The 15,449-nt window shown below is 41.3% G+C and overlaps 1 protein-coding gene across 1 annotated transcript in view; it reads left to right on the top strand.

Moving 5' to 3' along the window:
• The first annotated feature begins 986 nt into the window (after positions 1 to 986).
• LOC131231678 (uncharacterized) overlaps positions 987 to 15,449 on the top strand; it is a 30,081-nt gene continuing 15,618 nt past the window's right edge. The window contains exons 1-2 of the mRNA XM_058227963.1: positions 987 to 1,016; positions 1,178 to 1,390. Coding sequence (XP_058083946.1) covers positions 987 to 1,016; positions 1,178 to 1,390 — 243 coding nt within the window. The remainder of the gene's footprint in view (positions 1,017 to 1,177; positions 1,391 to 15,449) is intronic.

Here is a 15,449-nt window from a genome sequence, read left to right as displayed (position 1 = left end):
TGCAATCCTATTTCCCTAAAATGATCGGGAAAAACGAATGGACGGCGTGTATAAACCAGATACGTTCAAGGTGGGCTCAATAGAGTTTACTCAGTACGATAATGCGTACCGAATCCGATTTCGTGAAGAGAGATGATCGTGGGATGGTTGTACGACTGGAAGAGGGAGATCTTTTGAAACGGGAAGATGGATTTCTGAGTGTGGCAGGGGTTTAGATAAGAAGAAGCAACCGCGACTACCGGTTAGCATGGTCCGCAGGAGTACCGGAAGTCGAACAGTCGCCTCAACCGGGAGCCGATTAGGTGCGACCCCGGCCTCATCCAACACGGTGCAACCCTTACCGTGGGGCCCACCTTGATGTATGCACTGTATATCCATGCTGTCCATCTATTTTTCGAGATAATTTTGGGGCATGAGCCCAAACATGAGATGAAGCAGATCCAAATCTTAAGGGGGATACACCACAGGAAACAGTGGTGATTGATCATTAAAAACCAATTCTCGTGGGCTACGAAAGTTTTGGATGAAGCTGATATTTTATATTGACATTAATCCAGGTCTTTGTGACATTATCAACAGGTTGGATGGAAAATAAATATTACTTTGGGTATTACAGTGGCCCCATGGAATTTTTAATGGTGAGTGTTAATTCAATATTTTTCTTATGGTGTGGCCCACCTGAGATTATTAATTTCTTAATATTTGGGATAATTCTAGAAAATGATCTTAAAAAACAAATGGAAGGCATGGATATACAATATGTAGATCAAGGTGGGCCCCAGAGCAAGGGCCACACCCGTTGGCTAAGGCCGGGGTCGCACCAATCTTTCCCGCCTAAAATACAAGAATATGTTGATGATTTCCTCGGGAATCGTGTACTGTCATTTTCAGCTGAGATTGACAAACCAAACAGGCCCTTACAATAAGTTTACTCAACGAGTCAGTGGCATCGGATAAGAGGCGGAAAGAAGAAAGTAGAAGTTGAAATGGCAGAGAAAACAGTGCAGTATTCTGTGGTAAATCGCACACTTACGCTTCTCGTTATTTGAGAGAGAGAGAGAATCTCATTCCATTCGCTTTCATTGTTTTTTTATGCCATAAACTCTCTTCAGATTCTGTAATTTGGTTTTTCTCAGTTTCTTCTTCTTTCTATCATGACTGTCGATTTCTCCATCAGATCGATGCATTCACCCAATCTCCCTTCAAGGGGAATCCGGCCGCTGTCTGCCTCTTGGAAGAAGAGAGAGATGATGCGTGGATGCGGTCGGTTGCGCTGGAATTCAACATAGCACTTACCGCTTTCCTGACACGGATTACCCCATCCGTCGATTCGGAGAACCACGATCGGAATCAGAGATTCGGTCTCAGATGGTTCACTCGGGGCACAGAGGTCAGTCCTTAGTTTTACCAAACACGATTGGCAGGTTTCAAATCTCTGGGAATTCAAATCGTGGATTTGGCCTCTCAAGTATTTTTCCAATTCCAGGTTGCCAAACGGCCACATGTAAACTGTTTCGCTGGTATAGAGTTTCATCTATCGTGTTGGGGTAAATTCTGTTGGCTGTACTAAGCCTTAGTACCGTACACGCACCACAAAGAGAAAGAGAATACTAAAACACTATCTGCATTGAATTGTCCAGCTGCTTGCTTACATACAACGTGCAACACTACAACCCTTTATATAGATATTTGCTACCTTACGAAAAGACCAAAATGCCCTCATTCTGGATGAGTCTATGTGAGGCAAGGGCAATAAAATTAATTACTTATTACAAAACAAAAAAAAATGCCTATTTCCAAAGCATTGGAAAACCAACAGCTTCCATTCTTAGCTACAGGGAGAATGGATCTGGATGAATCTGGAAAATACCAGGGAGAATGGATTTGGATGAATCTGGACTGGTTTGGTTTGGACATTCCAACAAATTCTCACTTATAATATAAGCATTTGACTGTGTTTGAGTGGTGGTAAAGGCGGCATGAACGAATAGAGTTCTCTCCAAAGAAAAAAAGGGCTGTCAGTTGGTACTGTAGTTAAAAGACTCGGTGACTTGAAGGGACTCGTTCTTTCCTAAGTCGCTGATGTAGGACGTGGAGCAAGCATGTTCCTATCACAAATGGACTAGAAGAACAAAGGGAAATCAACAAAATTTCAGCATAGTTTGATCAATCAAGGTCAATCAATCAATCAACCGATTGGGTCGGTCGATCGATGGAAGATTTAGGTGAAAGCTTACTGGATATATATATATATATATATATATATATATATATATATATATATATATATATATATATATATATATATATATATATATATATTGCTCAGTTCGACGGTCGAAACAAATAAAATTTTTGGGATTTAGTCTCTGACATTTTTGTGCCCTTTTGATCGATCGATCGACGATCTGATCGATTGATGACGGAAATTTGCGTGTTTTTCAATTTTTGTTTCCATATTTGTTTGGGTCTTTTCTAATTGCGTCTTAGGGCTTGTTTAAGAGTATTTAAGCATGCAAACTCATTTATTTTGATAGTTTTTCAATAAAAATTTTCTAAAATTCTAATTTCTCTTGTGGATTCGAGAAAATTCTCTTGTGGATTCAAGAGGGCCTTATGGATTCAAGGTGTTTATTTTTCGAGGAAAACGGTGGTCATCCTCATCACGCCATTCCCCACGTCAGTTTGGTATCAGAGTGAGGCTTTTCCTTGGATTGATGGCTTCTAACGACGGATTGGGCAACAATAGCATGGATGGTGCTTCAAGGAATTATCCTGTATAGCGGTGGCTTTCGAGGTGGCACAACGGGAGAATCGACAAGTCTTGTAAGGGCTACAGGCTGCTCTCGACCGCTTGATGAAGGCCTTAGGGCAACTCCGTGTTTGTGGCGATGATTTGCCTCTTGTAGGTGTTGGAATTCGCAATCGTGTTGGTTGTGGGGCAATGCTAGTAGTGAATAATAGAATCATGCTTGAGGAGATGGGATCCAACGATGAAGACATTGATGATATGATCCTCCAACACCCCGGACGAGGTAGCAATCGGGTATATCGGATGGATCGGGCAACAATCCCATGGACGGTGCTCCAAGGAATTATCCTGTAACAGTGGCGGCTTTTGAAGTGGCGCAGTGGGAGAATCGACAAATCATGTAAAGGCTACAGGCTGCTCTCGACTGCTTGATGAAGGCCTTAGGGAAACTTCGTGTTCGTGGCGATAATCCGCCTCTCTTAGGTGCTAGAATTCACAATCATGCTGGTCGCGGGGCAATGCCAGTGGTGAATTGCAAAATCACGCTAGAGGAGATGGGATCCAACGACCAAGACATTGACGACATAATGCTCCAAACCCCCGGATGAGGCGACAATAAGGTATATTGGACGGATTGAGAATTCAAGATGAAAGTCGATCTTCTCAGCTTTAACAATCAACTCCACATCGAGGACTTCCTTGATTGGCTACTTGAAGTTGAGTACTTCTTCAACTATATGGACATCCTTGAGGAGAAGAAAGTTAAACTTGTGGCTTACAAGTTAAAGCGTGGAGCTTTGGCTTGGTGGGAACAACTTTAGCTTGCGCGGAGAAGATAAATGAAGGCACTAATCTGCACGTGACAGCGGATGAAACAACTGATGCGTGCACGATTCCTGCCCAGCGATTACGATCAGGTATTGATCTAACAATACCAAAATTGTCAGCAGGGTAGTCAATTGGTGAGAGATTTCATAGAGGAATTCTACAGTTTGGCGGCGCGAAATGATTTAGTTAAGATTGAATCGCAGCAAGTCACTCGATTCAACAGTGGTTTGTGTGCTGTGATCTAGGATCGGGTTTAGATCCAACTCGTTTGGACGATGAATAAAGTGATTAAGCTGGCCACCCGAGTGGAAGTGCAGCTTGAGCGATCCAACACATGGGCCTATCCTGCTAATAGATTAGCCACTGCGGGTCCTTCGTAGGGAACATCACAGGCCAAGGGGAAAGAACTTGTAGTGGGCGCCCTTAACCTCCTACACTCGCTAACTGAGAGTATGCGAGCTGACAAGCGAGACTCCAAAGAGCAGCGACTATGATTGCTTGTCCAAGCAGGATCCCAAACCCCTATAGTTGGCCAAGGCTAAACCATTGTTACCGATGTGGCTGGCCGGGTCACCTATCAAACATGTGTCCTCAGTGGCAAGTGGCTAACCTCACTATTAATGATGGAAACACTGAAAATACAGAGGAAGACTTGGGGATTGATGAAGAACATGTCGTGAATGATGAAGTAGATGAAGAAAATTGGGTTCCACAAGATCACGGTGAATCTCTAATAGTGAGTCGGCTATTGTATACGCCTAAGAAGGAGATACACTCATAGTGACATAACATTTTTTGAATAAGGTGTACTATGAATCAGAAAGTCTGTGATGTGATCATAGATAGTCAGAGCAACGAGAGTATCGTCTCTAAAGCCATGATGGAGAAGTTGCAACTGAAAACAGAAAGACATCCTTCCTTATACACAATTGGCTGGATTAAGAAGGTCAGCGAGATGAAGGTAACTAAAAAATGCATTATCTCTTTCTCAATTGGTAAACATTATAAGGACTGAATAATATGTGATGTAGTTGACATGAAGGCTTGTCATATATTACTTGGTTGGCTATGGCAATCAGGTCGTGACACCACTCATAGAGGACGAGATAATATATACATTTTTGTTAAGGATGGTCGAAAAACCATATTTGCCTCCATGGACCCGGATGAACAACCCGAAGCTTCTAAAGGAGAGAGGCGTTCTCTCCTAGCCATATGAGGCTTTGTGGAGGAATCTAAGGAAACAGAACAAGTTTATGCATTGGTTGTGAAAGGTAAAGAGGCAGAGCCTATGATTATTCTTGAAACACTGAAACTGTTGTTACGAGAATTTAAGGCAATTTGGCCCAATGACCTTCCTAATGGGTTGCCTCATGATATACAATAGCATATTGACATTGTCCCAGGGTCTAGCTTACCTAATCGGTCTCATTATTAGATGAGTCCAAAAGAGTGCGATATTTTGCAAGGACAAGTGGAGGAATTGATCCATAAGGGTCTAGTGCGAGAGATAATGAGCCCATGTGTTGTACCAACTCTATTGATACCTAAGAATAAGGTGTACCGTTGCGATAACAGTGGGTGTAACGGTGCCCACCCTTACCATACGGTTACGGGCTGTATTGGCCATTACGACCGATACGGGCCCTATAACGCTCTCTCTCTCTCTCTCTATATATATATATATTTGTTCTAAAAAAATTTGAAAAAATATCCATTAAATTCAAAAAATTATAAATATTCCAAATATTCATTGATTTATAATTCTGAACGTGTTTATGGTGGTGTAATGGTCTACTTTTCGGTTAGAAAGCTGTATCAGGTGGTTTAATGAATTTATGAACCTAATAGCCTAGAATTAACTGCAAAACTCGTACATTTAATTTTCTAACTATCTAATACTAATGATAGATATATTAGAATAACTTAATATCAAAATATCTCATGTGTAAGTGTTTTCTAATTTTTAAAAATTGACAGAAAATAGGTAGGAAAAAAAAGAAAATAGAAAATCAGTTGCATAATATGTAAAATGCACATACATATGTTCTAATTTGAATAATGCATCATATTCAACCATAACAACGGATATTAAAAAAATGTATAAATACCAATTTTTATTTTTTTTAGAAAATGGCCTAAGAAGCTTCGATTCAACAAAATCCTTGAAATAATTTGTTTTGATCTTCAAATTCAAGATAAGAGTGATCGGAATTTGCAGTAGAATAGTTTAGGAAAGAATTTGGAAGGAAAAAGTGCTAAAAAATGAGAAAACTTGCAACTTAAAAAGATAAAAAAAACTAGTTATTTATGACTGTTATGGGATGTATCGGCCGTTACGGTTGATCTAAGCCAAAAATTGGAGGGTTATCGTTTCGATCCTTGTTTTGCGTAACGGACTCGTCCGTAATCTTTACGTATTGCCCGATACATAACCGATTTAGTACACCTTGCCGAAGAAGGATGGGAGTTGGTGCATGTGTATTGACAACTGAGCAATAAATAAAATAACTGTAAAGTTCAGATTTTCTATACCACGACTGGACGATTTATTGGATACGGTAGAGGGGGGAAAACGAATTTCTAAACTGGATTTGAGGTGCGGCTACCATCAGATCCGTATTTGGTCGGGGGAAGGGGGGTCTGCATAAATGGTTGGTCATGCCCTTCGGACTTTCGAATGTGCCAGTACGTTTATGAGGTTGATGAACTAGGTTCTGAAACCATTCATTGGGCGATTCATGGTGGTTTATTTCGATGATATCTTGATATACAGTTAGAACGAGGCAGACCATGTGGGGCATCTCAGACAGCTGCTTCAAGTGCTCGTAGAGGACAAGTTTTACCTCAATCTAAAGAAGTGCAACTTTTTGACAGAGAGCCTCTTGTTTTTGGACTTTGTCGTGACTTCCACGGGCATCCGTGTGGACGAAGAGAATGTGAAAGCCATCAGAGAATGGCCGGTTCCGACAAACATTCATGAAGTGCGAAGTTTTCATGGGTTGACGACGTTCTATCGTCGGTTCGCGAGGAACTTCAATACCATCTTGGCATTGATCATCGACTGGATGAAGAAGGAACATTTTTAGTGGATTGACGAGGCCGACAAAAGTTTTGCTGAAATTAAGCGGAGGTTGTCCACTACTCCGGTCCTTGTACTTATCAACTTTGATAAATTATTTTAAGTTGAATGCGATGCTTCATATGTTAGCATTGGGGGTATGTTGTCTTAAGAGGGCAGGCCGGTAGGCGGTAGCCTTCTACAACAAGGAACTTAGTGATGCTCGGAAGAAATGGTCAACGTATGAGCTAGAATTCTAGGCAGTGGTTTAGGCTTTGTGGCATTGGAGGCATTATTTGATTCAGTGGAAATTTGTACTCTATACGGACCAGTAGGCCCTAAAGTTTATTAACAGCCATGCTAATTTTAACTGTGTGCATGCTAGGTGGATTTCTTTCTTGCTGGTATTTACATTCGTGCCGAAGCATGAGGCCGGGCAACAGAACAAGGTAGCTGATGCACTTAGCTGGTGTGTAGCCTTGTTAATCACCATGAATAACAATGTTGTCAGTTTCGAATACCTCAAGGGCCTATATGCTGATGACGACAACTTCAAGGATGCGTGGATTAGATGTCAAGAGGGTCAATCCAGTGACCTCCATATTTAGGATGATTTCCTTTTCAATGGAAATCAGTTGTGCATTCCACACAGTTCGTTACGAGAACATGTCATCCAAGAGGTACATGTTGGTGGCCTCGGTGGGAACCTAGGGCGAGATAAGACGATAACTCTCTTGGAGGAGCGTTATTATTGGTCACAGTTGAAAGGAGATGTTGGAAAAGCGGTGCAGTGACGCCATACGTGTCGGGCCTCCAAGGGACGATCACGGGACACGGGCCTATACACTCCATTGCCGGTCCCTGACGATCCTTTGGAGGATTTGTCCATAGACTTTGTGCTAGGTCTTTCGCGGACCCAACGTGGAATGGATTCAATGTTTGTTGTGGTTTCTAGATTCTCCAAGATGGCTCATTTTGTACTGTGCAAGAAGACTCTTGATGCTACACAAGTCGCAAATTTGTTCTTCCGAGATGTTGTACGACTACATGGTGTCCCAAAATCTATCACCTTAGATCATGACACTAAGTTCCTCAGTCACTTTTGGAGAACCTTGTGGAGGCGATTCGACACTAAGCTACAATTCAGTAGTGCATATCATCCACAAATAGGAGAGCAAACCGAAGTGGTGAATCGTACACTTGGGAACCTTATACAATGCATCTCGGGTGATAAGCCCAAATAGTGGGATTTTGCCCTGGCTTAGGCGGAATTCGTGTTCAACAATATGCGAAACTGTTCCACCAGCAAGTCCCCATTTAAAGTTGTGTACGGACAAGTACCTAAGCATATTCTTGATTTGCTTCCATTGCCCAAGCTTGCAGGCGTGGGCATTGCTACAAAACACATGGCGGACCGAATCATAAGCATACAAGCTGATGTTCAGGCCAAGTTGCAAGCATTTAACGACAAATACAAGTAAATGGCTGATGCACATCATCGTCTGAAAGTGTTCAATGTGGGCGATAACGTCATGGTTCACCTCCGCAAGGAGAGATTCCCGATTGAGACGTATAACATATTGAAGAATAAGAAGATCAAGCCGGTACCTATACTCCGTAAGATCAATGACAATGCCTATGTTGCTAATCTTCCTGAAGATATGGAGATCTCATGCACGTTCAATATAGCGAACATGTACGAGTATCATGAATCGGAGCCGGAGCATGATTCAGGGATGAGTTTTTTTTTTTCCAAGTGGATGATGTGGAGCAAGCATGTTTCTGTCACAAATGGACCAGAAGAAGTCCAAAGGGAAATCAACAAAATTTCAGCATAGTTCGATTGATCGAAGTCAATCGAGCAGATTGATTGAGTCATTCGATTGATGGCAATTCGGATTTAGGTGAAAGCTTATTGGACGTTTTTTGCTCAGTTCGATCGATCGACTGATCGGGTCGATTGATTGGATTTTTTTTTTTTTTTTTTTTGGGATTTAGCCTTTGGACATTTTTGTGCCATTCCGATCGATCAATCGATTGACGGACAACGGAAATTTGCCTATTTTTTAGTTTTTGTTTCCGTATTTGTTTTGGGTTTGTTTAAGAGTATTTAAGCATGCAAACTCGTTTATTTTGATAGCTTTTCAATAAAATTTCTCTAGATTTCTTATTTCTCTTGTGGATTCGAGAAAATCCTCTTGTGGATTTAAGAGGGTCTTGTGGATTCAAGGCGTTTATTGTTCGAGGAAGACGGTGATGAGGACATCGTGCACACGCACGCCCGCACACCACCACCCCTACGCACGTACGTACGCAGAAGGACTCCACCATCGATCTAGCTTGATGACAACATCCAGGGAGGGCCTACTAGCTAGAAGACAAGTTTTGGTTTAAAAAAAGTGGGCCCGATAGTCAAGAAAAGCCCATAGTCAAGAAAAGCCCATCATGGGATCTCATGATCGTGGCCCACTCGTCGGATTGATTTCATATTTTAGGTTTTGCTTATTGTTATTATTTAGAGCATCGTGAACGCTTTAGTTTTCTTTGTTTGGTTTTTATTTTAGTTTACTTCATCGTAAGTAATAGGTTGCGCACATGGTGCGAGTTTTTGGGGTACAGGGTTTTTCCTATAAATAGGCACCCCTTGTAGTTCTTTTCATTCATTCAAGTTTAATAAAAATTCCTGCATTATTTTTCTGCTCTCTTCGTGAGTTGTGGAAGAATTCAAGAGTGGGTGTGAAGCCCTCCCTTTTCGAAGGGCTAACTACGTGGTGTGAAGCCACATCTATCCCCACTCATCCCTACCCTATCCCATCCATATATCTCATCTTCTATCATTATTATTGTTTTGAATTTCTCAGCTTTTGCAGCTATTTATCCCCCTACAGCCGGTTTCCAGAATCTGGACCTGTAGGAGGGCTGAAACTTTGGCGGAGCACTACACCTCGACCTTACATCGGATTGTCGTCAAACTTGGAGGGATTGGAGGTCTCCCCTGGCCGACCAAGGCTTAGGTGTCACTTTAGGGAGACGGGCTTCCATCACACGTGGGACCAGCCCACCCGCGCACGTTCGTTAGCCCTGGGCCACCATCTGCACGCAGGAGCTTTCTCTGGGTCAGGTTTTCCTCTGGTTTTCATCTTTTCATTCCTATTTCCTAAACCCTAGCCTTAGTTTGCATTAACCCTAGTTTATTTGCCCATTTTTTCATCCTAGGGTTCCTTGAATTGAAATTGGGGAATCCCTTGGATTAGGGACTGATTTTTATGCATGTGTGGTTGATTTCTATTTCCCTTTGACATCGTTTGGTTTAAAATTTTTTATTGGTCCAGTCCTAGCTTGTGTCGGCCTGGACCCGCATAGATTCCCCTTTTAATTGAATGATCTGGACTGTCATGTGGGATGTGGAATTTGTGTAACTGTTTCTGAATTGGTATTATCTAAGCCTGAATTCTTGCATCTCATACTTTAATTTCATGTCCTGCATCAGACGGTGATCATCCTCATCACGCCCTTCCCTGCATCAGTTGAGTCGGGATTTGCACTAGTTAGGGCTGAGTTGGTGTTAAGGACATGACTCATGTGTTGCATGTAACCAATTTCTTTATTTATTTCTGTCTCCTTAATTAGAGTTTGTTGGCTAGAAGTGAGGAGGTTATTAGCTATATGTTATCTCCAAGAATAGCATGTCATTTAGGATTGTAATATCTATATATTGTTTGATTGAGAATGAGAATCATATGTTGAATTATTCCTAAACTATGTATCTCTACATAAGAGGATGCCCTTCCCCTCTTTCACGTGGGCATTGGTAGGGTTGGTATCGGAGCCACGTCTTCATGAGCATGCCAAGGAAGACCAAGAAGACCATGTAGATGGAGTGACATTGGAGAACTTGGAAGAAACCATGGGCTAGGTAAGCACCAGGCTTGACTTGATCCATTCCTCTCGCCAATAATAGGGACGACATAGGGACTAGAGACTCAGGTATTGGGAACTTAAACGTGCAGAGTGACAGAAGATTCAGCCATTTTTTATGAATTGATTTTCCAAACTTTGATGGGCATGATCCATTAGAGCTCATCTATAAATTTGAACAATTCTTTTTACTATCATCGTATGGTCGAGAATTAGATGGTTCTCTTCGTCTCATTCCACATGGACATGGTATCATTAAGGTGATTTCAATGGTACTGCTGTACCAACCTGGATCTCATGTGGAGAAACATGACAAAGTCTTATTGGTCTGCTTTGGACCAATTGATTACGAGAATCTAGGTGGAATGTTGGCAAAGTTGTAACAAGGAACATGGTCTATTCAAAGCTTGGTGAGGAATTTAAACTCCTCGCTAATCATGTCAATGGGTGGTTGGATAGGGCCCTGGTGGGCATGTTTATTCAAGTCCTTTGTGATGAGATTGGCCAAGAAGTCCAGATGTTTTAGCCCATGACATAATAGGAGGCAATGGGGTTGTCATGATGACGAGGAGAAACTTGCTCAACTGTGGCTGGTGGACAAACCATTGTCCAATTGATTGCTTCCCTCAATCATGGGGTCTAACGTAGTGGACAGATTGGGATCTATTATTACCGCCCATGTGCTACCACCTTTCAATCCAAGGGCCCATGGGAGGCAAGGTGTTCCATAATGGTAACGGTGGTGTAACGACCACCATCGTTATCATTATGATACAGGTCGTAATGACCATTATGGCTCCCATATTGGTTGTTACGACCTTTTTTTTTTTTTGGTTGAAAAAACTGTTTTCGGACCGTTAGGGGCCATAATAGACTGTTACGGGACCGTTATAGGGCCTTTATGACCTATTTTTTGTAACGGGCATTTCGGCCTTGTAACGCATAATGATTATGACCGTTACGGTTACGTAATGGCCATTACAGCCGTTACATAGCCGATTTCGAATACCTTGATGGGAGGTGATCATGGCACCCACTAAGAGAGTTTCGTTGGACAAGATGAAGGCCTGACGTGAAATAGGGAAAATGCGTACTCTTGTGTAGAGATGTACAGTTCAAGAATAATTTAGTTGATGATTCTCATCGCCACCCCCATCACCATCACCATCACCATCACCATCGCCAGCGCCAGCGCCAGCGCCATCACCATCGCCAGCGCCATCACCATCGCCATCGCCATCAAGCCCATCATACATCCATCACTCTTCATATAGATATTGGTGTCGAATAGAGTGTGGCCACCATGTGTCCAATGAGATAGTAATTGTTGTTGGCTACCTCTCACATTCCACATCAATGTGTCGAAAGCTTCAGAGGGAGCTCTAGCCTCCTCTAAAATTGTGTTAATGTCAATGCCTTATAACGCTGCCTCCTTTGTTATATCCGGCTTGGGTCGGCAATCTGCTCGATCTAGGTCATTGGACTTAACCCACTCGTAAATTGGGTCCTCTACATCTTTGTGATATGCATGATGATTGATTATCATTAGATCCAACAGCTCCTCTTTTGCTTTTTTTGTGAAGCTTCATATTGTAGTGGCAGAACACTAGCTTCTGAAGTCTCTCATAACCCAATATGTTTCGCTTCTTCGTGTGTATAAGAGAATGTGCTCCAATTTTGCTTACATGGTAATGAAGACATTGTCCATGCAAGCGCATGGATAGCTAGTCACTGCAATGTCTTGCGGTTTCTCCCGTACATGGCCTACAATTCATCTTCGAAGTTGATCATTTTTTTTGTTAGTTCTACATGTAATTTTAGAACTTAAGAAGTAACTTTTAAAATTTAACTAACGTAACAACTCACATGGTATCATCGTCTTCCTTGACGATTTCACAGCCTCACATCCAAACATGTGCATTGCATCTCGAAAGGCGACAGCTTGTTGATGGCATTTAATAATACTTTTCAGTGTAAAATGTTGCAAGAAGCTAGGAACTTAGACAAGAGATAAATGCAAACCATGCTTATCTTGTTTCCAAAATTGGCTTTTCCTGGATAGCTGCGAAATAACTTCTCATAGACATCGTGCAATGCTCTCTTTAAGCTGTTATTCTTGTTAAATTTATAATAGTAGTACTACTTGGGGTTCAGGAAGTATGCTGAAACCAGGGTGTCCCAAAACGGTTACGGGGTGTCCCAAAAGGTAACGGTGGTACCCGTTACGCGATACCGGGCCGTATCGGCCGAGTCCCTTTTTTGTACATGTAACGGCCGTTACGGGCGTAACGGCCGTTACTGACCCGTAACGGCTGTTATGGGCCTTGGAAAAAAAAAAAAAAAGAAAGAAAGAAAAAAAAACCTTACCTTTTCCCTCTTCTTCGTCTCTTTCTTCTTCTTCTTCTTCTTCTTCTTCCTCTTCTCGGCCTGCTGTCCTCCTCCTCCTCCTCCTTCTTCTTCTTCTCTCTCTCTCTCTCTCTCTCTCTCTCTCTCTCTGTTCTTTCCCTCTTTCCCTCTTTTTTCTTCTCTTCTTTCCCTCTTTTTTCTTTTCGGTTTCCCTCTCTCCTTTTTTTTTTTTTGCAGGCATAAGCTGCTGTAGGTACGTGTCACGCTGAGACGAGCGCTGACACTCCTTGAGCTCCGAGTTGTACGAACGGTTCAAAGGAGATCAAAGTTTTATGGGCTCCACAGTGATGTATTTATTATATCTACACCGTTCATCTATTTTTAAATATTATTTTAGAGCATTACCTAAAAAATGAATCGTATCCAAAGATCGTCTGGACCACACCAAAATAGCAGCGGAGATGATGATTTTCACCATTAAACAATTCGTAGGCCCACTGCAACATTTATTTTCCATCCAATCTGTTCATAAGGTCAAAAAGACCTGAATGAAGAGGAAAAACAAATTTCATATTGATCTAAAAATTCTGTGATCCTAAAAAAGTTTTCAATGGTAGACGTTCAATCCCCCACTGCTTTTTGCAGTGTGGTCCACTTGATAATTAGATCTGTATTATTTTTCGTGTCAAGCCTTAAGACGATCTCGTCAAATGAATGGACGGTTTAGATATAATACATTCATCATGGGTGGGGCCCAAAAAACTTTGACATGCGTGCTACACTTCACAATCCGAGTCCCACCTAATTTGAGCCCTTAAAAAATTATATGAAAGACATATTAACTTAAAATTTACCAATTAAATTATAAACTGCAATTGCTAACTCACAATGCCAAAATCAAATTATTTGAATAGTTTTAATTGCTATTTTATGTATTCTTATTTTTTTAAATAGGGCCCTTTGATTTTTTTCATGATTCACTATCCAATAAATGTCCACTAATACCTAAGTGGGATAATGACAATAAATTGCATGAATTTGAGGCTAATTTGGGGTATAGATTGGTCCTCCAAGTCAGCCCGAAATTGGCAACGCCATCTACCTAAATTTAATTTCATTTTTTTAAAGTACTACTGGGAGAAAGATATTAAATTGTTAAATATATAAATTAGATATTTAGAAAATTAAATATATACATTTTGTAGTCAAATTCAGGTTACCTGGTTCAAAAATTAATCAGACAGTCTGATTCAGCTTCTCACCAAAGAGTGGACCGTTACACCACCGTAAACATGTTCCAATTTATAAACGAATGCATATTTGGAATGCTTAGAATATTCCGGATTTAATACATATATTTTTATATTTTTTTGACAAAAAAAAAAATTTACGCCGTTATGGGCCGTTACGCCCCTGTATCGTCGTTACGACCCCGTATCCGTATCGGTTTTGGAGGTCACCGTTACGCCAACCGATACCGATACGGGACACCTTGGCTGAAACCTAACACGATGCACATATTCATATATTAGTACAAGAAAATAACCATAGAAGTCTATATTATGCAAACAACCAGTAAAGTATTGAAAGACGGAGAAAATTAAATCTAATTACTTACCAGCCTTCTGAAGTGGGTGCAGTGGGTGCTTGAGAGTCTTTTCCCAGCAGTCATCAATTATTTTGTGCATCTATTTATATGAGTTAATGGCTTTAGCCTTTATGGTATCTTTCATTACCCACATGGAGTCATACATGGAACCACTCGATGGATATGTTTTATTATCCACCATCCTTAGTATAATATATATGAGTTCCAAGATACCTTGTTATGCACGTGGTCACAGAAGGAGCTGTTCAAAACAATCTCGTCAATCTTCCATGCTGCTTTTTTGCTGCTCTAGTTCCACTACGTATACTCTCTAAAGCTAAAAAGCTCTCTCAGTCCTTGTCTATGTTTTAGGAGACCATCCAAGGCAATTGAATTTATGGCGAACCGTGTCACCCTAGGTCGTACTTGATCCCCACCACACATCCCAGGCATCTTGGCCAATAGCCATGTGTGGTTGTAGATGAAATTTGCCCAAGAATCGACAATCACACTCTTCACTATAGTCCTATCTCTTATTGTCTCAAGCATCTAATTAACTCAATCCGCTGCACATGGGGTCTAGTACAGGTTGTACTTCTTCATTAACTCCTTCCCTACCTTCATAAATGCACTCTTATTGTCTGTGACAAACTACACCATGCTTTTTCTCGCAAAATCCTTCATCAGCCCATAGATGTAACTTAAGCTTTTGATCTCATTACTTGCATCAATGGACTTTAAGAACATGGTCCGCCCCCTACAATAGACCATAAAATTTATGACGAACATCTTGGTCGATCCCATCCACCAATCACACATCAGCGTGACCCTCATATGTCTTCAAAGATGGTTTCAACTTGCTAATATAATGACGCATATCAGCAACCTCATTGTCTAAGTACTAACTCATAATCTCATGTAGTGTATTTGGCTTTACACTCTTGCCTCCACACTGA

This window comes from Magnolia sinica, chromosome 17, assembly GCF_029962835.1.
Source record: "Magnolia sinica isolate HGM2019 chromosome 17, MsV1, whole genome shotgun sequence".
Classification (NCBI taxonomy): domain Eukaryota; kingdom Viridiplantae; phylum Streptophyta; class Magnoliopsida; order Magnoliales; family Magnoliaceae; genus Magnolia; species Magnolia sinica.
This window is presented reverse-complemented; position numbering and strand designations above follow the sequence as displayed.